General features: G+C 65.2%; 3 protein-coding genes across 15 annotated transcripts in view; 2 read left to right on the top strand and 1 right to left on the bottom strand.

Moving 5' to 3' along the window:
* ARHGDIG (Rho GDP dissociation inhibitor gamma) lies at nucleotides 224-4,679 on the top strand. 2 transcript variants are annotated; one of them, XM_021086943.1, is made up of 6 exons: nucleotides 224-1,784; nucleotides 3,392-3,571; nucleotides 3,641-3,724; nucleotides 3,971-4,047; nucleotides 4,126-4,189; nucleotides 4,283-4,679. In XM_021086943.1, exons 1-6 carry the CDS (start codon nucleotides 1,499-1,501, stop codon nucleotides 4,480-4,482), a joined length of 891 nt encoding a protein of 296 aa, XP_020942602.1. In that variant the 5' UTR covers nucleotides 224-1,498; the 3' UTR covers nucleotides 4,483-4,679. The 2 variants fall into 2 exon arrangements, with proteins under 2 accessions (XP_020942602.1, XP_020942603.1); XM_021086944.1 differs by lacking the exon at nucleotides 224-1,784 and adding an exon at nucleotides 2,189-2,349 and having other exon boundaries at nucleotides 4,283-4,678.
* On the top strand, nucleotides 4,772-8,052 carry PDIA2 (protein disulfide isomerase family A member 2). 4 transcript variants are annotated; one of them, XM_021086937.1, is made up of 11 exons: nucleotides 4,772-5,050; nucleotides 5,622-5,828; nucleotides 5,910-6,043; nucleotides 6,128-6,265; nucleotides 6,345-6,461; nucleotides 6,550-6,675; nucleotides 6,794-6,940; nucleotides 7,034-7,114; nucleotides 7,226-7,407; nucleotides 7,701-7,811; nucleotides 7,922-8,052. In XM_021086937.1, exons 1-11 carry the CDS (start codon nucleotides 4,831-4,833, stop codon nucleotides 8,019-8,021), a joined length of 1,563 nt encoding a protein of 520 aa, XP_020942596.1. In that variant the 5' UTR covers nucleotides 4,772-4,830; the 3' UTR covers nucleotides 8,022-8,052. The 4 variants fall into 4 exon arrangements, with proteins under 4 accessions (XP_020942596.1, XP_020942598.1, XP_013843179.2 ...); XM_021086939.1 differs by having other exon boundaries at nucleotides 6,743-6,940; XM_013987725.2 differs by having other exon boundaries at nucleotides 6,743-6,940; nucleotides 7,034-7,154.
* The window catches only part of AXIN1 (axin 1), a 49,092-nt gene continuing 32,581 nt past the window's right edge, over nucleotides 8,320-24,830 (bottom strand). For 4 of the 9 annotated variants that reach the window (XM_021086926.1, XM_021086930.1, XM_021086927.1 and 1 more), the window contains 7 exons: nucleotides 24,057-24,153; nucleotides 20,091-20,228; nucleotides 15,900-16,426; nucleotides 15,257-15,427; nucleotides 12,818-13,063; nucleotides 9,732-9,899; nucleotides 8,320-9,106 (listed from right to left, as the gene is read on the bottom strand). In XM_021086926.1, coding sequence (XP_020942585.1) covers nucleotides 8,980-9,106; nucleotides 9,732-9,899; nucleotides 12,818-13,063; nucleotides 15,257-15,427; nucleotides 15,900-16,426; nucleotides 20,091-20,228; nucleotides 24,057-24,153 — 1,474 coding nt within the window. In that variant the 3' untranslated portion in view covers nucleotides 8,320-8,979. Of the gene's footprint in view, nucleotides 9,107-9,731; nucleotides 13,064-15,256; nucleotides 15,428-15,899; nucleotides 16,427-20,090; nucleotides 20,229-24,056; nucleotides 24,154-24,830 lie in introns of those variants that run through there. The other 5 variants (XM_021086931.1, XR_002342476.1, XR_002342474.1 and 2 more) reach the window with 5 other exon arrangements.

Here is a 24,830-nt window from a genome sequence, read left to right as displayed (position 1 = left end):
CGCTCCTCCCTGGCCGCCGCCCCGCCCCGCCCCGCCCCGCCCGGGACTTAACCCTCCGAGGCCGCCGGGTCTGGGGTGCGGGGCCGCGCGGGCGCCCGACCCGCCACCCCGAGGGAGCCCCCAGCTCCGGAGAGGCCGAAGCCCCTGCCCCCCGGGCCTTGCCTGGGGCTTCGGAAGGGGGCTTGGACCCACCCGAGTAGCGTGGGGGGTGTGAGGGATTCTGGCTCGGCTGGGATGGGTGGGGAGGCTTGGGATTAGGATGGGAACTCAGGGTCACGATAGGGGCTCAGAAAGGGGCGAGTGTCTCAGGAGAGGGGACTTGCGGGAAAGGCGACCTGGGGCGGGGGTGGGGGGGACGACGACAAAGGCTTCGGGGGGACTGCAACCCCTCCTCTGTCCAGCAAGGGATCTAACTGCCCTGGGAATGTGTCCCTGCAACTGTGACACCGTGCCTGACCCAGGCGGGCGCTACCAGGTTGATGTGACACTAGCGGCACAGGTGTGTGGGGTGGCGGTCCTTGAGGTTTGGGGAGGATAACAGGCTGCTCAGCGGCCTGGGGGTCCAGTTGGGGAACAGAGACCCCAGCCAGGCCACGCTGAGACTGTGGGAGGGGCTTTACTGGGGAAAGAGGGTCTCTGCTCCTGCCCCCCAAGAGTGGTGGGCAGCCTCTGGGCTCAGGGCCCAGCCTGGCCTTTCTCTCCTGCAACAGCTTGGCCACCCACGCCCACCTTGTTAGGGACATTTTTAAGTAGTGCAAACAGGTCTATTTCTGTTATTTAGGTGCTGGGGGCAGGGCAGCGTGTTGAGGTTGGCCTTTGGCAAAGCCAGGTCCAGGGTGAGCAGGGGCGGGGGCACTGGAGGGGCTCTACCTGCTAGAGTCCCTTAGATCCGGGTGCAATTCTCTCACACAGGCCTGGCTGTCCTCTCTGGATGGGGGGGGCTTCCAGAGAGGCTGTAGGCCACCAGAAGCCAGAGTTTCCCCGCACCTGGGGACAAGTGGCCTCCCTGACCGACTCCCCCCACCCCAGGGAAGGGACAACAGGATGTGACCCTAGAAGGGCCTGGGTTCCAGCTGGGGAGCTCCTGCCTTGGAAGGATTGTGGCAGGTGGGCACCATGGATTGCTGGCCTCCCTCCCAGAAAGGGGCTCTTTTGGGCAAGGGCAGATCTGATCCTTGGGGGTCCTCAGGAGGGGGGGCTGAGGGGTGTGAGAAAGCAGGGGGTTCAGGCTGCTGTTCTGCCCCCACCCCCGCAACTGGCCCGCTGTCTCCAGGCTCAGGTCCCCCTCACTCCTGCCTCTGCCCCGGGGACCCCATCTACCTGCCCCAAGGTCTGTTTAGACATCGAGACCAGAAACCCCTTCTGTGCCCCCTTCTCGGCACTCCACCACCCTGTCCTGTTTTGGATCCGAGTCCTTTTCAACCCAAGACAGGGGCTGCCCAGCGGAAAAAAAACCCTCCCATACGCTGATGCAGCCCAGTCCATAAACACTTGAATAATGGTTGTGTGTCTCCAGATTGCACTGAGTGTGTGTGGGGGTAGTGGGGGGATTGGAGGGGTGACTAGCCCCTGCGGGTGTGGACACTGGCCCCTCTGTGCTGATGACTGTGAACCCCTGGGGTGCAGGCCCAGGAGACGGCGGCGCAGACACACAGGGCAGCGCCCTTCCCCACCCCCACCCCCGCCCCCAAAGGCTGGGCAGACTCCAGGAGTCCCCTCTGCCCAGACCCAGGCTCCAGTGGCGCAGAGGGTAGGGCCCCAGGTGCGGCCAGCACAGCCTGTAGGTAATGAGAACCTGGGGACTTGGCGGGGGGGCGCGGGGGCGACACGCACCTGCTCCCCTTGGCGCCCCCTGCCCCACCCGCCCCGCCCAGAGGGCTTCCCCGGAGACTCCCAGGCTCTGGCGGCGCCGTGGGGGCGGGGCAGCCCTGATGGCCAGAGCAGGGTGCAGGCGGGGCGGGAGGCTGGGACCGTGATCGCGGCCGTGTGCGTCCGTGTACGCGGCGGCCGTGCGGGGTCCGGGTGCGCCTGCGGCGGGGACGACCGGGTGCCGGAGCCGAGCGGGCGACACGCGCGTCTCTGCGGGGCTGCGCGGGGTCCGCGGAGCGGCTGGGGGCGCGCGGCGCGGGCGCGGGCGCGGCGCTGGGCGCGGGGGGCGCTCCCGGCCGGGATGAGCTCACCGCAGTCGCGCCGGGGCTGAGCGCCGAGCCGGGCGGCGGCGGGGCGGGTGGCGGCTGCTCGGCGGCTCCGGCGGCGGGGCCGGGCCGCGGGCCACCATGCTGGGCCTGGACGCGTGTGAGTTGGGGGCGCAGCTGCTGGAGCTGCTCCGGCTGGCGCTGTGCGCCCGAGGTGAGCGGGCCGGGTTAGGGCCAGGGCGGCCACGTGGGTGGGGGGCTCTGGCCCGGGGGCTCAGCCCTGCAGGGCCGGCTTCTCCCCCGTGGAAACTTTGGGGGCGCTCGTGGGAACCTCGCGGCACGGTCCCCCCAGCTGGGCTCTGGCGGGGGTGGGGGGCTTCGTCCAAGCTAGATACTCATGGGGCAACAAGAGTGGGCGGGTCTGTTGGTGAAGCCAGAGTGGCAGGGGGGACCCTCTCCCCTTGCAAAACCTGCCCCTGAGGTCCCCTCTCCCTTGGGTGGGGCTGGAGCTCCTTCAGGGAGGGTGTGGGTCCTTGAGAAGACCCAGGGGGCAGTGGGCAGGGACTCAGAAAGCCCCTGCCCCAGGCACCAAGGGAGCTGGAGCCTAGGACTGTGGGAAGGGCGCAGAAGGACCCCTGCCAGAGCCCCATGGGAAGGGGCCCAGGAGACTGAGTCTGGAGGCACCTGGGGAGCTGGCCTGAGCGCAGGGGTTTGGAGAGAACCCTCACTGCCCTTCAGGAGCATTATGGGAAGGAAACCACGGGGCTGTGGGAGACCCCTGAGAGGAGCCGTGGGGTGGAGGACCAGGGAGCATTATGGGAATATGGGAAGCGGCCCTTGGACACTGGGGAGCCTGGAGGGCAGTAAAAAGGCACAGCCTCTGATCTAGGGAAGGCCTGAGAAATCTCCCCTCTGCAGTGGTGGACCTCACCCCTTGGGGCTGTCCCCCATTTGGGGTCTTCCTTCCCCCGGCCTTTGGCCTCAAGGTCAGGGAGGGGCCCTGGGCAAATGCCTGGGTCAGGACGAGGCAGCCTCCAGGGTCCACTTGGGAGCTTCACCCAGGCCCAGGCCCCAGGCCCCTCCCAAAGAGGTTGGCTGTGGGTGCTGCTCTGCATCTTCCCGCCCCCCCCCACCCCCCGTGCCCTGAGCCTTCACAGCATCCTAAGTTCCTCTGGGCAGATGGGCAGATGGCAGGTTCCTGCAAATGCCAGGGTCAGCTGGCAGCAGCTGCTCACACACCCTCCTTGACTCCCCAGTCCTCCTAACCGACAAGGAGGGGGGGCAGCTGCCGCCAGATGAGGTGCTAGACGAGGCTGTGCCGGAGTACCAGGCCCCGGGGAGGAAGAGCCTCCTGGAGATCCAGCAGCTGGACCCGGACGATGAGAGCCTGGCCAAGTACAAGCGGGCGCTGCTGGGGCCTGTGCCACCTGTCGTGGGTACGCACGTGCCCTGGGCTTGGAGGGAGGGCAGGCAGGGGCACCTGTAGACTTCTGGTTTCTCTTCAGACCCAAGCCTGCCCAACGTCCAGGTGACCAGGCTGACACTGATGTCCGAGCAGGCTCCAGGGCCCATCACCATGGACCTCACAGGTAACTCTCGCACTGCCTGGCGCAGCCCTGAGCCCCAGCTAGGGACCTCACAGGTAACCCCCTCTGCAAAGCACGGACTGATCTTTGGGGTAGAGACCCAGGCTCATGACCATGGGCCTCCTGGGCGCCCCATGTGCGATCCCAAGTCCTTAGACCGTAGCCGCCGAGGATACAGCCCCCCGGGGGCTCCGGGGCAGGGTCTCGGCTCTCACAGGAGTTCTCACGTGGCTGTACTTTCCCTAACAGGGGACGTGGCTGCGCTGAAAAGCCAGGTGTTTGTCCTGAAAGAGGGCGTTGATTACAAAGTGAAGATTACCTTCAAGGTGAGGGGCTGTCATGGGGGACACAGCCGGCCACAGACCCAGCCCCCGAGGTCCCCCTTAACCCCCCCTGTCCCTCAGGTCAACAAGGAGATCGTCAGCGGCCTCAAGTGTCTGCACCACACCTACCGCCAGGGCCTGCGTGGTGAGGGCGGCGTGGAGGGGGCAGCCCGGGCGGGGCTTCGGGGCGGGGCCCATGGGGCGCAGGGAAGTCCCTGACACCCCCGCCCTCCCCCAGTGGACAAAGCTGTCTACATGGTGGGCAGTTATGGCCCGAGCGCCCAGGAGTATGAGTTCGTGACGCCGGTGGAGGAGGCGCCCCGAGGCGCGCTGGTGCGGGGCGCCTACGTGGTCACGTCCTTCTTCACGGATGACGACAGGAACCCCCACCTGTCCTGGGAGTGGGGTCTCCACATCTGCCAGGACTGGGAGAGCTGAGCGCCCCCCGCCCGGGGCTGTCTCCCCACGTGGGGTCCTGGTTCCCCCCCGCCTCTCTCTGTCAGTCGCTGCAAAGGACCCCTGCGCCTTCCCTGGCCCCTCAGTGACCCACGCCCTCTGTCCTGTCCTAGGGTGCCCCCTTCCCGGGCCTGGCGCTGTGCCCTGAACAGCCCTATTAAACGTCGCTCTGTCTCGGTGCCCTGGTGTCGCCTGTCTGCCTCCCTCCCCCGGGCTGGGGGAGCCTGCTGGCCTTATCTTCCCCGCGACCAGGCCTGGGTGCCACGTGGCGGTGGCTGCTTGGCCCCCGGCCCCCTTATCTGCCCCCGCCCCGTGGGCCCCGGCACTGCCATGGACGGCCAACTCCTGCTGGGGCTGCTACTGCTGCTGCTCGGGGCCTCAGGCCTTCAGGGCCAGGGGCCAGGGCCCGGGGGACCCTCAGAGGGGCCCCCCGATGAGGAGGAGGAGCAGGAGGAGGAGGAGGTCCCCGAGGAGGATGGGATCTTGGTGCTGAACCGGCGGACCCTGGGCCTGGCCTTGCGGGAGCACCCTGCCCTGCTGGTGGAGTTCTGTGAGTGCTGGGGCCACCGGGGGTTCTCACACCAAGGGCCGCGGGGGCTCCGTCCGGCACTCAGGGCCCACTGTGCTCCTGGCGCTCCGCCAGAGGACGCCCAAGGCAGAGCCCTGGGGCTGAGCTGGGCTGGGGTCCAGTCCTCACAGTGGGGGCCAGGTGCAGGGGAGACCTGTGCTCATTGATCTTGTACTAATGCTTCCTATAAAGGGCCAGCTCGCACTCGGGCTGGCGTCTTCTGGGCTTTTACCACCTTTGCATAGTGCGAGCCCTTCTTAGCTGGAGGCCTCAGCAGGCAGGACGCGGGCAAGCCAGACTCGGGGCAGCACCCAGAGGGGTCTTCCTAAAACACATTGTCAGGACAGGACTGGCATGGGACCCCCAGCTGGAGGCCTTGAGGGGTCCCGTCTCTGGGGCGTGGGCTCCATGTGGCCGAGGCTCAGGTGGGCCCCTGATGCTTGCTCCTTGCTGGACCTGACTGACTCCAAGGTCTGCAGGCCCTGGCTGGGCGGGAGCAGGGGCTCCGGCTGGGGTCTTGGAGGCCGGGGGCACTCATGGCCCTGTCCCCCAGATGCCCCGTGGTGTGGGCAATGCAAGGCGCTGGCCCCCGAGTACAGCAAGGCGGCTGCCCTGCTGGCAGCAGAGGCGGCCAAGGCCAGGCTGGCCAAGGTGGATGGGCCCGCGGAACCAGAGCTGGCCGAGGAGTTTGCCGTGACAGAGTACCCCACGCTCAAGTTCTTCCGCGACGGGAACCGCACGCACCCGGAGGAATACACTGGTGCCGGGAACGGGGCGGAGCGGGCGGGGCAGGGCGGGGCGGGGGGCAGGGGCTGGGCCCAGGCTGAAGGATCCTTTGCAGGCCCACGGGAGGCCCAAGGCATCGCTGAGTGGCTGAGGCGGCGCGTGGGGCCCAGTGCCACGCAGCTGGAGGATGAGGAGGGTGCCCGCGTGCTGATGCGTGCCTGGGACGTGGTCGTCATAGGCTTCTTCCAGGTGAGCGGTGGCCCGCGGGGGCGGGGGGGAGGGAGGCAGGGCCTGTGAGGCCCACTGGCCAACTAGGAGGCTCGGGCCCCTTAGGACTTGCAGGACAAGGATGTGGCTACCTTCCTGGCTGTGGCCCAGGATGCCCTGGACATGGCTTTTGGCCTCACGGACCGGCCACAGCTCTTTCAGAAGTTCGGCCTCACCAAGGACACCGTGGTCCTTTTCAAGAAGGTGGGTCAGGCGGGGAGTCAGGCCGGCAGGGATGGGGGTCAGGGCCATGGCTCCTGCTGACTCACCTGGTGTTCTCCAGTACGACGAGGGCCGGGCAGACTTCCCAGTGGACAAGGAGCTGGGCCTGGACCAGGGGGATCTGTCCCGCTTCCTGCTCACGCACAGCATGCATCTGGTCACGGAGTTCACCCCGCAGGTAAGCTGGGCTGGAGGCGCAGGTGGGGGGCGGGGGCGGGGGCAGGTGCCCTTGCGCTCCGCCCCACGAGCTCCACCTGCCCCTGTAGACATCCCCTAAGATCTTTGCGGCCAGAATCCCTAACCACTTGCTGCTGTTCATCAACCAGACGCTGGCCGCTCACCTGGAGCGGCTGAGCGGCTTCCGGGAGGCGGCTCCCCGTTTCCGGGGGCAGGTACTGGCTGGGCTGGAGGGCGGGGCGGTGGGGAGGCGGGGCGCCCACGCGGACTCCCTGCTGGCAGGTGCTGTTTGTGGTGGTGGACGTGGGCGCCAACAACGACCACGTGCTCCAGTACTTCGGCCTCAAGGCCGAGGAGGCCCCCACCCTGCGTTTCGTCAACATGGAGACCACCAAGAAGTACGCACCTGCGGACAAGGAGCCGGTCACGGCCACCTCGGTTGCAGCCTTCTGCCGCGCAGTCCTCGGTGGGGAGCTCAAGGTCCGCTGCGGGTTGGCTCATGGGGTGGGGGCGGTGGGGAACAGCCGCTCCCTGGAGAGACCTCCCACTGAAGCGCCTGGCCCCTTCCCCCAGCCCTATCGCTTGAGCCAGGAGATTCCCCCAGACTGGGACCAGCGGCCCGTCAAGACCCTCGTGGGCAAGAATTTCGAGCAGGTGGCTTTTGATGAAACCAAGAATGTGTTTATCAAGTTCTGTGAGTGCGGCGCAGCGGGCCGGCGGGTGGCGGGGGACCCTGCTGGCTGTGCTGACGCCCCACTGTCCTAGACGCCCCATGGTGCACCCACTGCAAGGAGATGGCCCCGGCCTGGGAGGCGCTGGCTGAGAAGTACAAAGACCATGAGGACATCATCATCGCTGAGCTGGACGCCACGGCCAACGAGCTGGAGGCCTTCCCTGTGCATGGCTTCCCCACCCTCAAGTACTTCCCGGCAGGGCCAGGTCGGAAGGTGAGGCGGGACCCTGTCTTCCCTGGTCCTGAGCTGGGTCTGGGTTCGACAGGCCTGGGCTGGAGGCATAGCCCTGGGGCGGGGGGCACCCCTCTAGGGTGGCGCCTGGGCAGCCATGGCCTTGGAGGGCAGGCAGCCCGGGGCGGGGCTTTGGTGGGCGTGGCCTCGGAGGGCCGGCCTAGGGTGGGGCTTGGGCGGGCGTGGCCTGAGAGCAGCCCTAGGGTGGGGCTTGGGCGGGCGTGGCCTTGGGTCCAGGAATGGAGTGTTTTCCAGACCCTCCCGTCTCTCCCCAGGCAATTGAATACAAAGGCACCAGGGACCTGGAAACTTTCTCCAAGTTTCTGGACAGTGGGGGTGCGCTGCCTGCCGAGGAGCCCACGGAGCCACCCGGACAGCCCTTCCCGGTGGGTTCCTCTGTCCAAGGCCGCAGCCTTTGGACTGGAGGCTGTGGGGCTGACGGGGCAGGCTGGGCAGAGGCTGCAGCTTCCAGCTGGGGCCCTGTGACCCTTTGCAGGAGACGCCAGAAAACTCCACGAAGCCCAAGGACGAGCTGTAGCCATGCCGCCATCGCTGTGCACCAGGGCAGGCCTGTCTCTGGTGCCCCTGGAAGCTGAGGGCTGGGAATAAAAGAGCTCTGGTCTTGGACTCTGTGTGGTTCCTGAACTAGGCAGACCCCTGGCCCTTGGTTTTGGCCAAATCTAGGCCTCCTGGTGCCGTTACATCTTGCATGGAGCCCAGCCCTCCCAGATGGGTCTCTGGCTCCGGTCTGGGTCCGAGGCCCCACAGGGGCAAGGAGAGCATGGTGCTGCTGCTGGCTGCTCACTCCCACCACCCCCCCACCCTCATCCCCTGGCGGCTGGACTGAACTGGGGTGCCTGGACCCATGTAAGACAGGTGCAGGCCACAGGCAGAGAAGGTTCAAAAATGGTTTTATTTCATTATTATCCAAGTACCTTTGAAAAGTTCATTGTACAAGTCAGCGCATGAAAAATGGGCTGGGGGCGGCCCCCCACTGGCCCACGCCTGAGAAATGTACATATTTACACGGGCCCTCAGCAAAGAGGAGCCCGGGACCCGCTGAGCTGGCGCTCCGTCCCCGAGGGCGGAGGAGGGCCTGGGTGCTCCGTCACCGGGTCCACACAGTGGCAGGCAAGAGACAAGCTGTGTTGAAGGCACTCGGTGACAGGTACAATGGACGGAGGCCCCGGGGGCCCCCAGCACCCTGGCTCTGGGATGGTCCTGGCCAGGGCAGGCGAGTCCCAGAGGGGGCAGAGCCCAAGCGGTAAGCGCCAGGGGCTGCCCGCGGTTAGCAGCAGGGGGCCGCTGGGGAGGGACTTGAGGCGGCCCCAGGGCAGGCTCCCTGTTGGGGAGGCTCTGAGTATCCCAGCGGAGGAGAGGACCAGCCCCGGGGACCCTCAGGGGCCGGCGCCCTCCTGGACCAAAGGGGCGGCGACCGTGGGGCAGGCAGCACCTGCCTTCCGCCCGGAGCCTGGGTCGGCCTCGTGGCTCCGGGGCGGCCGCCCTGCCCCCAGCTGACAGGGGTCCAGTCTGGCTCAGAGGCCAGCCTGCTGGTCAGTCCACCTTCTCCACCTTGCCAATGATCTTCTCCTCAAACACGGGCAGGACGGCCTCGTCCTCGCGCACCTCCTCAAACACCACGCCGCAGTCGAACTCGTCGCTCACTTTCTTGAAGTAGTATCTGCGGGCCGGGCCGGGGGCGGTGAGGGACAGGGCCGGCCCGAGCTCGGTGGCCGCGCCCCAGACCCCGCCTGTGGGGCACGAGGCTGCTCCACCTGGTGTCTGAGCACTGGCAGCCTGTGCAATGACACAAGTGGGGCCCCTGCCCTGGCCCCTGGGTGCTGGGCGGGGAGGGGGTGGCGCACAGGGCCTCCATCGTCTCTGCTGTGCGGACGCACCCGCGCTCAAGCCACGGCGCGGGCCGACCCCAGCGGAGTCCATCCGGCCCCGCTTCTCCTCCAGAGGCCAATCTCAGGCCAGCAGGGCCCGGCAGCCCAGGGCGGAGCCCGAGGAAGGGACCTGGCTTCTGCGGAGGACAGGCCAGGTACAGGCCTGACAGCGGGACCACTCGGGCCACACGAGCAGGGGGACCAACACACCCTCCCAACCCTCCGTCACCTGGGCCAGGAGTTGAGACCCAGAGCCCCGAAGCCACCCACACACGCCTCGCCCATCACGGGGCTCGTGCCAACAGCCCGCAGGGGGGCCAGCGGGGGAGGTGCAGACAAGGACGTGGGGAGATGGGAGCGCATGGCGCTGTCTCGTGGGGATGCCTGCCCAGCACGGGGCCCATCCCAACCTCTCACCTGTAGTTGCCTTTCTTGGTCAGCAGCTCCTTGAACTGGCCCAGCGTGACCGCGCGGCCCCTCACCAGGGTCCGGTAGGGGATGGGCTCCCCACAGAAGTAATAGGCCACAACGATGCTATCGCACGGCTGGGCACTCCCTCCGCCTGCCTTCCTCTGCGATTTCGTCCTGGGGGCAGAGAAGTGGTGGTGACTGCTGGGCCCGGTGTCCCCCGGGCACCCAGGCTTCCAGGGCCTGCAGGGGAGAGGCACCATGCTCAGACACACAACCCGTCCACAAGCTCCAGGGCCCACCCAGCCCACACGGCCACATCCAGCCCCAGGGACTCGCCCTGCGCCTGCCTCAACCCAGGTTTCCAGGCTTACGCCAGCCAATCCACATGCCCTGACGCGCGGACAGCAGCTTGTGGCCCGCCTGGAGCGCGTCTAACCAGCCAGGCGGCCTGCCCAGCGCGAGGCCCTGGTCTCAGGGTGGCCTGAGCTGACCAGAGGCAGACCCGTACCCAGCGCTGGCACCCAGAGCGGAGGCCTGGGCCAGGCGTGTCGAGGTGGCCTGGCCACAGCAACTGCCGGGGTCCCCAGCCTAGGCCAGGCTACAGTGCTGGCACCCTGGGAAGGCCTGCAGCCCTGAAGCCTAGAAAACGCGTCAAGGCCAGGACTGGACCAACAGAACTGAGACAGATCTGCCCCTCAGCGGAGAACCTGTCCCAGACCAGGCACAGTAACCGGCCATGCTTCGGGACAGCAACGTGAGGCCACCGTGCCGTCCCCTCCCGGGCTGGGGGGACCTTCACCCTGACCGGCGGAGGCAGCACCCCTCGTCCTGTACCCGCCCAGCACTGCCAGCGTCACCTGAGGAAGGCCACCTGAGCTCACAGCGGGCTCCACTCTCCTGGCCCCCCAGCCCTCCTGCGCACACAGCAAGCAGTCACCTCAGCCGTGTGGCCACCCACTGCTCGGGCCGGGTTCCCAGGCACCTGAATCCCTTCTCTCAGCCGGCAGCCTCAAACCCAGCTTGTCCCGGGAGCCCACTGGGGGCTCTGGAGCAGTTCACTGTCTACAGAAGGGGACGCAGAGACCCCTGCAGTGTGCATGCGGCTGGACGGGACGACGTGCTGTCAGGGGTGAGCCTGGCGAGGGCTTAGGAGGGACCCGCCTTCTGCTCCGTCTCGAGCACCAGGGCAGGGACGAAGTGGCCGGCCCTGTCTACACACAGCACGTGGCTCCCTGAGACCCAGCCTGGCCCACGTGAGAAAGAGCCAGTCGCTGTGTGCAAAGTGCCCGATGAGGACACCTCGGGCGGCTGTGTGCCAGGGGCGCCCCGGCTGCAGCCCTGACCCCGGCAGGCCAGACAGGTGGCAGCCCAGCGTGTCGCAAGGCCTGGTGGGGGACATGTGGCGGGGGAGCAGGAGGAGTGCGGCCCTCCTCTCCGGCCCAGTGGTGGCGTGTCACCACGTGGACAGTCGGCGGTTCCTTCGGCAGAGACGCAACTTGCAGCCCCGGCTCTTCGGGCGACGTGCCCGAGCTGCCCTCTGGGCAGAGCCATGCCACTGCCGGGCCTGGCCAGCGGGGCAGGGTGGGCAGGATGGGAGGACCGGCGGGGAGCGCACGTGCTCTGCCTCGGAGAGCTCCAGGTCGGACACCGCTGGCACCATGCTCAGCACGGGCGTGCACGCTGGCCTGGCGCACGAGCGCCCCCGCTGGATGACCCCCTGCACATACCTAGGGAACAACGCGCCAGTGAACCGGCGGCAGGCGCAGGTCAGCCGGCTCGGGCAGGGCTCCCGCACGGGAGGCGCCCAGGACGTGGCTGCTGGAGCAGGGCTGAGAACGCTGGGCTCCTCGGGTGCATCCACACCAACACGCGCCCGTCCATCCAGAGCGGACCTCGGGCTCCCGGAGCTGCTCGTCCACACGCACGCCGGGGGCCTCGGCCTTCATGGGGGGCTGCCGCTTCGGCCCGAGGAGTGGCTCTTCCCATGCCGCGCTCCACGCAGACCCGGGCTCTGCGGCATCTGGAGGGCACGCCGCCCAGCCGCTCCTCTCCCCGGGGCCGTCCACCCCGGCTGACGTGGCCTTGAGGTGACTTCTACGTGATCAGCCTGGGGGGGCCGCCCCATGAGGAGGCCCGGCGACCTTTGCTCTGGGTCTGTAGCCAGTGGCCAAAGGCCCGCATGCCCTGGGCCGACCCGTATGTGGCTCAGCTCGGTGTCGCGGGCCAGAGAGGACATGCTGCACAGAGGAGGTCCTTGCGTCCCAGCCCTGGCGCCCTGCCTGCCTCCAGCGCGCAGGCCTGTCAGATGGGGGCGGCCCCCGGGCTCTGCACCGACAGAAGACCCCGGGATAAGACAGCGGCAGTAAATGTGGGTGCCTCTGACAAGCTGGGGTACACGTCCTGCTTCTGGCTGTGCCTGAGATGGACGCTGGCGTCCCCAGAGCAGGGCGGTCCACACAGTGAGGCTGGAGCCAGAGGTCCGGCTGACAGGAGTCGGCGCGAGGGGAGCCAATGAGGCCTGAGCAGCAGTGGCCGCAGGTTTACGACCCCACTGCCCAGGCTGCCCGGCCCCTCCCAGGAAAGGGACCTCAAGGCCCAGCTGAGAGGGTCCAGCCTGGAGGAACAATATGCCCCCACCAAGGGGGGGCCCCCGGCTCCCTCAGGGGGAGAAGACGGCCTGGCAGGGTGACACAGCAGCCAGGCCCACCGCCCGGCCCTGCAGGCGGAGAAGGGAAGGGAGGAAGGCGGTGTCTCTCTAAATGCGACGGCCCTACGTGTCTCAGCACAGACACCTGCCCCAACAGGACGCCCGCGTGCACGTGAACGGCCCGTTCAGGGACCACCCTGTGAGCTCGGCCGGCTCAGCAGCCCCTGGTGGTCTGACCGCAACCTCGGAGCCGCAGGGTGAAGGCCAGTGAGCGCCCTCACAGGGCAGCAGTGACTCGGGGAGGCTCCCCTCGCTCCCCAGCCCCGACACACGCCGCAGGCCCCGGGAGCGTCACCCAGGAAGCGGGGCCACAGCGTCGCAGCGCCACGGCACGGGGGTCGGGGGGAGCCGGACAGGCAGCCCCTGCCCTCCCTGAGGCCCGTACCTCTGCTTGGAGGGCACCTTGCTGGCTCGCTTCTCCTCCTCCTCCAGACGCCGGCGGGCCTCCTCCAGCTGCGTCAGGGGGTTGGGGGCCGGGTTGGGCGGCATCGTGGGGTCTTGAATGAAGAGATGCGAGGGCTGGACGGAGTTGCGGAGCTGGGCGCTGACCCAAGGGTGCACGGCCCCAGGACGCTCGATGGACAGGGGCCTGGAGCTCTCATGGGCCTGCTGCTTCTTTGCCCCAGACGACCTGCGGGGTCAGAGAGAAGATGAGGCAGCTGCCTAAGCCCGTGCCCCGGCCTCCAGCACGCCCGGCACACAGCGCGTTCCCGACACCGGTTTCCTACTGGGTTTAAGAGCGTTACTGAACTGTAAACTGCATCCCATGCAAACACCGTCCCCTCCTGCCTCCTGCATGCGGGAAAGTCGATGAAAAAACAAATCAATTTGGAAATTGCCACTCTTGGAATATTTAGTGTATTTCTTTCCTTGTTAAAAATACTTCACCGGGGGGTGCCCGTCGTGGCGCAGTGGTTAACGAATCCGACTAAAAACCATGAGGTGGCGGGTTCGATCCCTGGCCTCTCTCAGTGGGTGAAGGATCCGGCGTTGCCGTGAGCTGTGGTGTAGGTTGCAGACGCAGCTCGGATCCCGTGTTGCTGTGGCTCTGGCGTAGGCCGGTGGATGCAGCTCCGATTCGACCCCTAGCCTGGGAACCTCCATATGCCACGGGAGCAGCCCCAGAAAGGGCAAAAAGACAAAAAAAAAAAAACTTCACCGGGCAGTGCCTGTCGTGGCTCAATGGTTAACGAACCCGACTAGCATCTTTAAGGACGCTGGTTCGATCCCTGGCCTCGCTCACTGGGTTAAGGATCTGGTGTTGACGTGAGCTGTGGTGGAGGCCGGCAGCTGTGGTGGAGGCCGGCAGCTGTGGTGGAGGCCGGCAGCTGTGGCTCCAATTCGCTACAGCTGGGAAATTCCTGGGACCTTCCATAGGCCGCAAGTGCGGCCCTCAAACAAAAGGGCCCCCCCAAAAACCCCCGACATAGTTGACATAATTCTGCACCTATCAATTCCCTGATTTTCCCTCAACGTGCTGCCCATTCTCCTTTATCAGACACTGAGAACAGGCTGCACCTGGGTGACCGGCCCTTGCTCGCCCACTAGGGGGATCTGAGGGGAAACAGCGGCTTCTCTGAGCTGAGCCCGGAGGCCTCGGAAAGCAAGCTTAGCACCGGGAGCAAAAACCAGAGAATCCCGGAGTTCCCGTCGTGGCTCAGAGGGTGACAAACCCGACTAGTATCCATGAGGTTGCGGGTTCGATCCCTGGCCTCGCCCAGTGGGTGAAGGATCCGGCGTTACCCTGAGCTGTGATGAAGCTTGCAGATGCGGCTCGGATCCTGTGTTGCTGCGGCTGTGCCGTAGGCCGGTGGCTACAGCTCCGATTGGACCCCTAGCCTGGGAACCTCCATGTGTGTGGCCCTAAAAAGACAAAAGACAAAAAAAAAAAAAGAGAATCCCAGGAAGGGGCCGCCAGTGCCCCTGTGACACCAAAACCGCCTCAGGCTGGGGGCGGACTCCAAAAAGCCCCACAGGAAGCCCAGCCCCTGGCCCTGGCTCCTTGCTCCTCCCTCCCCGCCCAGGGCCATTGGTCCCCACGCTGCCACCCCCCAGGTCCACAGCCACGCAGAGGGCAGGAGGCTGCCGAAGCCGGGAGACCCTTCCACTCCTGCTCTGTCCCCTAGAAACTCTCCATGCAGTAGGCGCTGCGAGGACAGAGCCACCCCTGGTGAACATCAGAGGCTGAGAATCCACCCCACCCAACCCCACGAGGAGGGGCTCCCAGAGTGGGCCCCCGAGCAGCACGGCTGCAAAGCGTCTGGACACTGGCAGAGGGCTCATTTCCAGGTCGCCTGCAGGCAAGATCAGGGACCCCGGGTCCAACTCGCCTGCCTCATGCACCACTGAGGCCTCCCCAGCCGTGCCCGGGAGGGCAGAGGGCATCTGCCTGTGGGAGTCGGATGGCCTGCCCACCAAGGGGAGACTCCAGCAGCCTCGGGCCCCCATCCCCCCCGTGATGGGGACGGGGGTGACACCGAGACTGACCACACAGAGCCCAGAGGATCAAAGAGCAGATGAGAACCGGCCCCCAGCTGCCAGGGATAAGCAGGTCAGACCCGGAAGGCATCCAGGTGGCAGCAGCCCCTGCCTGGCAGGCCTCGAGGTAGGTGGGTGGCAGCGGGGACAGACATTGAAGCTCCCTGACGATCCCGCCCCCACAGGAAGGCACCACCCTAAGGCTACCACGGACCGGGCCCCATTCTACAGGTTTCTCGTGTCCACGGCCCGTGGCCCGTGGCTAGACCAGCTGGTCAGGTTGCTGGCAGGGGGCCCCCCTCAGCTGTGCCCTCTCACCCAGGCCCCCTCGGCCACGCCCCCTCACCCATGCCCAGCCTTCCGGTGCCTGCTGATCTCCTTCTCGCCCTCGATGATCCACTGCATGATCTTCTGGTTCTTCTCCGCATCCTCGGAGGGGCCCGGTGCCTCTGCGCTGGCACTCCTCCCTGACTCGGCCTTCTTGGCGCTTCTTTTGGAGGTCATGCCTGCCTTGCCGCTGCAAGAGCAAGACCCGGGCCACCGCTGCCGTCCGCTGGCCTGCTGCTGCTGCGAGCCGTATGGTGGGGGGAGGGGGACCCAAAGGGCAGAGGCCTCGACAGCGCCGCGGGCTGGATGCGACGGCGGGGAGGGAAGGAAGGGTCCAGCAGCACCGTCTGGGAGGGCTGGAGCCAAGGTGGTAGCAGCCAGGGCCCGGCCACCTCCTCACCCAGGCAGGCCCTCGGCACTGGGCGCATCTGATCCCACCACACTCGAGGCGGAAGCCCAGGGATCAGGACGCCCGGGCACACGGGTTTAATGCAGCCTCTGGGGCTGACCTCAGTTTAAGGACTGTTACAGGGGAATCCGGCGTGGACCCTGGCACAGGGTCCACAGGACACACGGCCTCAGGCCTCGAGCCGACACCGACACGGGACGACGTGAGCACAGCCCTGGCCTGTCCCCACGTGCGGGCTGCCGCAGACACCCACCTGTAGGCCAGGCTGTCACCGGTGTTGAGAGGGGTCCCCAGGCTCTCCAAGTGGCTGCGGGGCTTGGCCGCGTGGCCGTGCAGCTCCGGGCCCCATGCGAAGCTGCTCTGGACCCGGCGGGAGGCCTCGGCCTCGGCCGGCTCCTTGGGCCTGGCGGCACCATGGTGGCCATGGTGGTGGCTGTGTCTGTGGAGGTGCAGGCCAGCTGCGTCGAGCTTCACCCCCAACTTGGGCGCGTGCTTTCCGTGTCCGGGCACCGCGGCCCCCAGCACCCCGATCTTGGGCATGTGCGAGTTCTCCGGGGAGCGGTGGCCGGGTCCTGGCGACTGGCAGCCCGGTGTCCGCATGACCCGCTGCACGTGCTCGTCCAGGATGCTCTCGGGGTTCTCCTCGTGCGCGTCCCGCAGCCCCACGCAGCCCACGTCCGCGTAGCGCGCTGGGAAGTGGTGCCAGGCCGGGGCCGCAGGCAGCTTGTGACTGGCCCCTGGGGGGGCAGAGGACACATCACCACCTTCGCCTTCCTCCTCCTGTGGGGACAAGGCTGCGCGTCACCTCTTGGCACTGCCCACACCGTAGAAGTCCCACACCTGAGGAGACAAACACCAGACCAGCAGAGGCCAGGACTAGGCGGGGCCAGGCCAGGGTCCCTCGCATGCGGCAGGGCTGTGGGTGGGCTGCGCGGCAGGAGGGCGCCCAGGAGGGGCACGAAGCCACAGGCCCAGAAGCCCGCCAGGAAGCTGGGCCCTGCCTCTGCTTTCTCCGATGCCTCAATAAAAACTGCACTGTTTTTGAGTTTTCCTACTCCTCAATCTCACGGCCGTATCTTCCATCATGCCCATCGACAGATGAGCTCTTTTTCGTCTTTTTTTAAAAGGGCCGCACTCGGGGCACATGGAGCTTCCCCGGCTAAGGGTCCAATCGGAGCTACAGCTGCTGGCCTACAGCACAGCCACAGCCACGCCGGATCCTTAACCCGCTGAGCGAGGCCAGGGATCGAACCCCCAACCTCATGGTTCCTAGTCGGATGCGTTTCCGCTGCGCCACGATGGGAACTCCAATTCTCACCCTGAGCCAGTGGTTTCCCTGGACTCAAACAGTGACCACACCCATATCTGTACACAGGAATGTGTGATTGCTGTAATTCCTGAAGGGACACCTGTTTGGGATTCCTGTCTCGCGGGCTCGCCCCCACCAGCATGCGGAGTGAGACGGTCACGACTGAGAGACCGGGAGACAAAGCCGCCCTGGATGAGCACGAACAGGTCTCCACAGGTCTACCGCCCAGCTCCTCGGCCCTGCACAGCGGCAGCGTGTCACGTGGACGAGCCGCCAAAGAGGACAGATGGGGAGAGGGGCACGGACCCAGGGGACGCGCACCTCACGGGCGTGGCTGGGAGTCGCCCCAGCAGAGACCCGACCAGTGTCTCCGTCCCAGCCCCACGCTCTGCAGGGATGAGGGGCTGGGGGCCCCGGGAAACTGTTGGCCAGGCCTTGGTGGCCTGGGCGCTGCTGACGCCGACTGCCCTGAAAGGCCAGGGAGCCACGGGGAGCTTCTGGACGCCTGGGGACCCGAGCTCCAGCCTCCTTAACAGCTCTGCGTGCACCGAAATTCCACCTGGGGTTTCAAAATGCCACAGGTTCACCTAACATTCAGCTGCTAATATTCTTTTTCTTTTTCTTTCTTTGTTTTTCCTGGCTTTTTAGGGCCGCGCCTGTGGCACATGGCGGTTCCCAGGCCAGGGGCTGAATCGGAGCTGCAGCTGCCGGCCTCCACCACCGCCACAGCCACACCACATCCGTCACCCACTGAGTGGGGCTGGGGCTCAAACCCGAGTCCTCATGGACACTAGGTGGGTTCATTACTGCTAAACCACCACGAGAACCCCCATTTTCTTTTACTTTTATTTTCCAGATTTTACAATGAAAATAAGTCATTTAAAAATGCGTAGTTATTCCTCTTAGAAGAGAAATCTCTTTCCCAGTACAACTCACCTAAGTTACAATCGCACCCGCTAACAAACCTGAGATGGCGCTGCCAGCTGTAGGGACCCCAACCCGAGGCCCCCACACGAAGCCCACCTGAGATGGAGGCCCTGCGCCCTCCTCCTGCTTCCTGAACTGACCCTGGAGAAATGCAGGGCTGCTCGTTTACACGCTGCCAAATGAGAGAACAGCACCCCGTCTGCCCTCGCCTGCCGGGACGCCACAGAGTCTCAGACTCAGATGTCAGACACACAGGCTCAGGAGCTCCTACTGTGGTGCAATGGCTTAAGACCCTGACTGCGGCTGCTCAGGATGCTACGGAGGCACGGGTTCGAACCCCGGCCCGGTGCGGTGAGAGACAGGATCTGATGATGCCACAGCTGCTGTGTATGGCCTGGCTGTGGCTCAGATCTGATCCCTGGCCCAGGAACTTCATGTGCCATGGTGCGGCCATAAAAACAAAACAAAAAAGAAGTGCCTGCTCCAACCTACGGCCACAACTGCCTGGGGAAGGCGGAGGTCCCCCTGCAACGCTGACCTGCCGGGACCACGAGGACACACAGCCCTGGAGCCGAGACCAAAACCTGGACCACACTAGCTCAACTCTACAGCGCAAAGGCAGCAGCCGCGTGCCTGCTCACACTTCCTCCACACGGCGATGCACGTTAGTGCCCAAGCACGTTTGTTTTCAGAGCACGAAAGCCTCTCTCTCACAGAGGCCGTGCCCCGGACCTGCTGCCAGAGCAGGAGGATGCGGCCTCGCCACACGCGAGCACCTGGGCCTCTCAGAGACCCCGCTCTGCGCACCAGAGGCCTGTCGGGGCTGCCGCCGGGCCCCTCCCCACTGACATGTGGTCCCCGACCCCAGCTGTCCTTCAGCTCCTGGAGGGGTCCGAGGGCTCCAAACAAGAGCAGCCTGGGAGGGCACGACGGCAGCGACTGTGCCCCGCCAGCCACTCGCTCCCCAGCAGTGAGGCGACCCCGGGGGCGGTGGGGAGCAGAGCCCTCTCGGCCTGGCCAAGTCGCCCGACGGGAGGGAGCTAGAGGCCGCATGTGCACACGCGCACCCGAGCACCTTCGCGCTCCTGCTCTCTCCGGGCTGCAGGGGTCACTGGGTACATGGGATGAATCTGGGTTCTGACACGCTACCGGACACCTGCCTGTCATCTGCACGTGGGAGGAAGGGGGCGAGCTGGGCGCAACGCGAGAGCCCTGGAGCCCCAGACAGCAGCTGCGGGGCACAGGCAGGCGCCAGAGAAGAGCGCCAGGGGTGACCACCTGCCAAACCCATGACAGCGCCTCCACACGGCCCACCTGGGACACGGCAGCGTGGAACAGCAGGGCGCTGGCCAACAGGGCTTGAGGGGCTCAGGGTCTGCATCTTATCTATTTTTACTATTATTATTGTTATTATTTTTTCTTTTTAGGGCCACACTCACAGCACACAGAGGTTGCCAGGCTAGGGGTCAAATTGGAGCTGTAGCTGCTGGCCACAGCCACAGCCACAGCCACAGCCACAGCCACGCGGGATCCGAGCCACATCTGTGACCTACACCATGGTTCATGGCAGCGTCAGATCCTTAACCCACTGAGTGAGCCCAGGGATCAAACCCGCAACCTCATGGTTCCTAGTCGGATTCGTTAACTACTGCGCCTTGACGGGAACTCCCCGCATCTTAAATCCAAGAGCCAGTGTCTGGGTTGAGAAATAAATCCTTCAAGAAACATCGCATTTCTGAGTTTCAGGTACTGGACAAAATATCCAGAAGAGACGGATCCCTCTAAGCGGAGGGCCCAAGCCCCGAGGCCGCGGGCCCAGGAGGGACGGCCCAGTGAGGGGGGTGAGGGGCACGCCCGCCACAGCCGCCTCCGTTCAGAGGCCTCGCATGTGTGGAAAGCGGGCGTCCAGCAGAAGGACCCCAGGGCAACAGAAGCAACTAGAGGCAGACAGGTACTCAGGCAAACACGTCACCGATATCGTGAACCTTCTCAGCATCCAACGTCCCATCAAGTGAGGCTACGGTCAGAAAACTAGACAAAACAGAACCTGCGTCCAGACTCCACGGGGCTCGAGGAGCACCGGGAGCCGAGCAGGACGCAGCCGGCACAGGAGCGCGCCAGACCTGTCCCCAGGCCGGGCCAGCGGAGCTCCGGCAGGGCCACAGGTGCCCTGGGCGCAAGCAGGCGGCCCCGCCAGGGCCCACTCACCATCCGCACGCGCTTCAGCCGCTCCTCCAGCTTCTCCTCCGCCTCCCGCGTCCGCTGGACGGCCTCCAGGCGGTGGATGAGCTCTGCGGCGAACTTCTGGGGCTCCACGCGGACTTCCTTTGGCATTCGGTAGGTGCGCTGCAAGGGGACACCGCCGGTGAGGTGGCCGCCACCCTGGAGAAGCGTTGCTCGAGCACCGCCCAGGCCGGGACTCGGGACAGGACCCAGGGCAGCCGAGGGCTCCAGGCTGGGCGAGGGGCAGAGAGCCCCAAGGAGCGGGACCGGCTGCCCCCAGCAGTGGCCACCCTGTACCCCAGGGGGGGCTCAGGTGTGCACGGATGAGGGACACGAAATTCTGGGTCCCAGCGGGTTGGGACCGAGGCAGGATGACGCAGGGCTCCTTCTTTCAGGGACGGCAGCTTTACCTACACTCCGCAGCGGTCCACTGCATGGCTTTTGGGGAGGGGGAGCTTGAAGGCAAAATAATTTCAAATCCAAAACACGAGCAAGAGCCCCTCAGCGTCACCTGCCACGCTGCTGTCACTCTGTCCCCTAGGCACGCCACACGCACACCCCCCCTTCTGAGCCAGGAGAGAACACTGCACATGGGACGCCTGTTACTTCCTCAGCACTTCAGGACGAATGTGACCAAAACCAAGGACGCTCCTCTACCTAACCCAGCACGACTGATTTCAAAAAAAGGATCCTGATACCACGTTATCTAATCACTGCTCTCATTCCGACCTCACCGGCTGCCCAATAACGTCCTTTCTAGAAACATGTGTTTAAAGACATCGAAGCCACGGGGTCTGAGTGAGAGGGGACGGGAGCGGCAGGGGTGCTGCCGTCAGGAAGAGACCTGCGAGGACCCGAAGGTGGGCAGTAGCTGCGGGCCCCGGCCTTCAGACACCGCGAGGCGGGCACCACGGGGGCCCTCCCGCCAGTGGGCACTGGGCACGGTCTTGCCTCTGCACCCCCAGTCCTCACCCGCCAAGCAGGAGGAAGCATGGCCTGGCTCCTCACAAGGTCAGCCCGTCACATGGGGGCTCAGAGACCAGCGTGCGGGCCGACGCTGACCAGACGGCTTGGAGGCCTGGAGCAGGGAGGGGCTGAGGGCAGGACACAGGGCAGCGCTCCTGAGGCGGCCGGGTGGGTGCCAAAGGCGGGCGGTGCCCAACCCCAGGCACGGTTTGTCCTGGAGCCGAAAGGGCCATAGAGGAAGGGGCAGTCAGGGTGTCCAATGCTTCTAGAAGATCCTGAGTGCAGATGACCAGCTGAGGACTGGGCAGCCAGACGGCTGAGAGGCCGGGGCCCTGAGACCCTGGAGGGGGTCGTCGCGGGCGGAGTGCTGTGAGGCCAGGCCAGCCCCACCAAGCCAGCCGATCAGAGGCCTGGAGGCTGAGAGCAGGGGCTGAGCACATGAGTGCTGTGACCCCACAGGCTGAGCGAGCAGCAGGATGTCCTAGTGGCAAAAAAAAGCCGAAGGCACAGCCCCTGACAAGACCTGCTGCCGACAATGGGCGAGGTGGTGAGAGGGCTGGCGGCAGCTCAGCCCCTGCTGCGGCACGCCACCCTCCCAAGAAGCTCACCTTGGAAAAGAGCCTGCAGGCTGCAAAGCCGTGCTTCCAAAAATAGGGACACAGTCAGATGCTACAATAATTACCAGATTTACAGAAAAAAGGCAACCTTTCTGTTAAATAAAAAAAAAATCACCAAAGAAATTATGGCAGGTAAATAAAAACATGGAGTTCTCCTGTGGAGCAGCGAGTTAAGGAGCTTATGTTACCTCTGCTGTGGCCCAGGTTCTAACCCTGGCCTGGGAACTACTGCCTGCCACAGGCACGGCGCGAAGACAGAAAGCGGGAGAAACGGAGAAGTTCCCACTGTGGCTCAGCAGCTTAAAACCCGGCATGGTGTCCATGAGGATAGGATGCAGGTTTGAAACCTGGCCTTGCCCAGGGGGTTAAGGATCTGGCGTTTCTGCGGCTGTGGCATAGGCCAGCAGCTATAGCTCCAATTCAACCCCTAGTCTGGGCTCCATGTGCTGCAGTGCGGCCTAAAAGAAAAAAAAAAAAAGAAGAGGCTCCTTCCTTAGCCTTAAGGACCACATGACAGCCCAGAACGGCAGGGCCAACAGCACCCCCGCGTGCTGGCACCCTGTGCCCTAAGTCACCCACACACGCCCCCTCCAAGGCCCCCAAAGCCACTGTGCATCTCGGATAGGACTGCAGAATGCAGCAGACCCCTGAGAAATGGCACTGCCCCAAAAAGGCAGCAGGGGCCGCCCAGACCCGGCTCTGCCCCCAGCTCCCTGAACCCGCCTCCACCCAGCGGCCAGGGTCTGGTCCATTGAAAGGACAGCTGGGCCCGGGCTCCTGGGGTTCCAACCACGGAAGACGCGGCCTGGCGGGAAGGAGCCCACGTGCGACGTGACTGAGGCAGCGTGAAGTCCTTCCCCCTGGACCCTCAAGCCACATCACTGGACCAAATGCTGCACCTGCCACCGGGAGCACAGGGCCGAGCGGAGCACAGGGCGGAGCGGCCGGCCCCACCTCCCGGAGGGAGCAGAGGCCCCCAGGCCGCAGGCACAAACCCCTCCCGGGGTGCTGGCCCAAGACCACTCTCCTGGCTCTACTCCAGCTCCAATCTTCACTCTAGGTTTTGCCTAACACTCTGCTTAATTTTTCCAATTACAACATTTTTATTTGGAAAACAATCTCAAACTTGCAGACGCGCGGCAGGAACATCGCGAGGCGTTTCTTCTGAATCTCTGAGGGAGGCCGGCCTGCTTCCCACGCGGGGACTTTCTGCCACAGGCCCCGCAGTGTCGCCCTGCTGAGCGTGGTGCCTTCGTGGGGCTGGCTCTCGGGTCTCCTTTCCGGGACCTACGTGACCCCAAGACCTCTGAGGACTGAGAGCCCAGTGGGGTGCAGGACGGCCCTCTCTGGGCAGGTCCTCCCGAGGGGCCTGTGGGACGGTGGGCACCCTGCTCCTTGCCACACGCTCGCTTCCTTTGTTACATCCGCGTCGGTGCACACATCCCGCTCGACTGCCACTTACCTGGACGCTCCAGCCATGGGCACCTTGGCCAGCGGGGCCCCCCCCAGCAGCTCCCAGGTCCCCTCACGCCCTTCCTTTCGGGGACACGACACCAGCATCTCCGCGGCCCCTGCCCAGGCTGGTCCACTTGGCTCAGGCCCGGGCTGCTCCAGAAGGGCAGCCAGGCACGCACGTGGGCGCACGCACACTCCTCAGCGTCTTCCACTCGGCACTAAGTGACCCATCAGAGCCTGGAGCAGGCACGCTGTGCCAAGGGCCGGCTGCGAGGTGACAAGGTGCCTTCTTCCCCACCGCACCGTTCTTATCTGGAAGTTAAAGCATTTGCAGCAAAGCAGCAGGGCGCCGAGAATCATGAGGAAGGCGACGTGTGCACAACCCCAGAAGCACCCAGTCCCTGCACAGAAACTGCCAGGGAGCCACGCGGCACCTCAAATGCGCTGGCGCCAATGGGGGTGGGGGGCAGCTTCCCTCAAAAGCCTTCCCTGGCAAAGTTAGCGCGTCCCAGGGGGGAAGGCTGGTGGCTCCCTCACCAGCAGGGAAGTCCGTGCCCAGCCACCCTGCGCTGGGTTCTGTGAGTCTCCCCAGTGCCCGCGATCAGAGAACCGCTCTCGGCTTATTTCTAACCAGAAGGTGAGGCCGAGGCAGCTTTAAGTCAGGCCGCCCAGGGCCCAGTGGAAGGAGGCCGAGGCCAGTTTCATCCCGGACAAAGCAGAGCCCACAGGTGCCAGGACCAGCGCATGAGAGGCTCGGCCACGCTGTCCCACAGAGCCACCAGTGCCAGGCCTGGGCGTGGCGCCAGCCACAGAGGCTCAGAGCCGCGCTCCTGGGCCGAGGAGAAGTGGCCTGCTTCAGGCAGTGTGAAAGGGCAGCGGGCTCGCAGCCCGCGGGGCACCGGGCGGAACTTACAGGAATGTGAGGTAGAGGGCCCCGCCCGTTGACCTGGAGGCTCTCCTGCATCTCCCGGCGGTGCTGCTTGCGGGCCCTGTAGGGCGGGATTCCGTCCCTGCGGGGGAGAGAGACCAAGTGCCGCTGAGCTGGCTGTGTCCGGGTGGGCTGGCGGTATTAAGGCAGGAGAGGAACAGGTGACACAGGCTGCAGGTGATGCTTCCTGGAGAATGTGTGCGACCCTTGCTTCTCGCCCAGGCAGGGCAGGGCGAGCCTGCTGGCAGGGGTGCTTTAAATGGGCTGCAAACAGGAGGGCTGCACACTGGGCGGCCAGGACAAGCCAGATCCCGCTGAGAGAGAGTTCCAGGGTTCCTATAGGCTGCTTTCTTCCAGCAAAGCTGCGAAGGCGGTGGCATCTCTGGGAAGGACGCTCAAGGGGTTTTCTCGAGGTAAATCTTAGTTAAGAACTTCTTCGTGTGTGTGTCCTTTTAGAGCCACACCCGTGGCACATGGAGGTTCCCAGGCCAGGGGTCCAACTGGAGGTGCATCTGCCGGCCTCCACCACAGCTACAGCAACGTGGCTCCCTAACCCACGGAGCGAGGCCAGGGATCAAACCCACGTGCTCATGTATGCCAGTCGGGTGTGTTAACTGTGGCGCCACAACAGGAACTCCTCCGTGAACCTTTTTTTTTGTTTGTTTGTTTTTTGTTTGTTTGTTTTTATTTTTGTCTTTTGTTGTTGTTGTTGCTATTTCTTGGGCCGTTCCCGTGGCATGTGGAGGTTCCCAGGCTAGG

Source organism: Sus scrofa, chromosome 3, assembly GCF_000003025.6.
Source record: "Sus scrofa isolate TJ Tabasco breed Duroc chromosome 3, Sscrofa11.1, whole genome shotgun sequence".
NCBI lineage: Eukaryota > Metazoa > Chordata > Mammalia > Artiodactyla > Suidae > Sus > Sus scrofa.
This window is presented reverse-complemented; position numbering and strand designations above follow the sequence as displayed.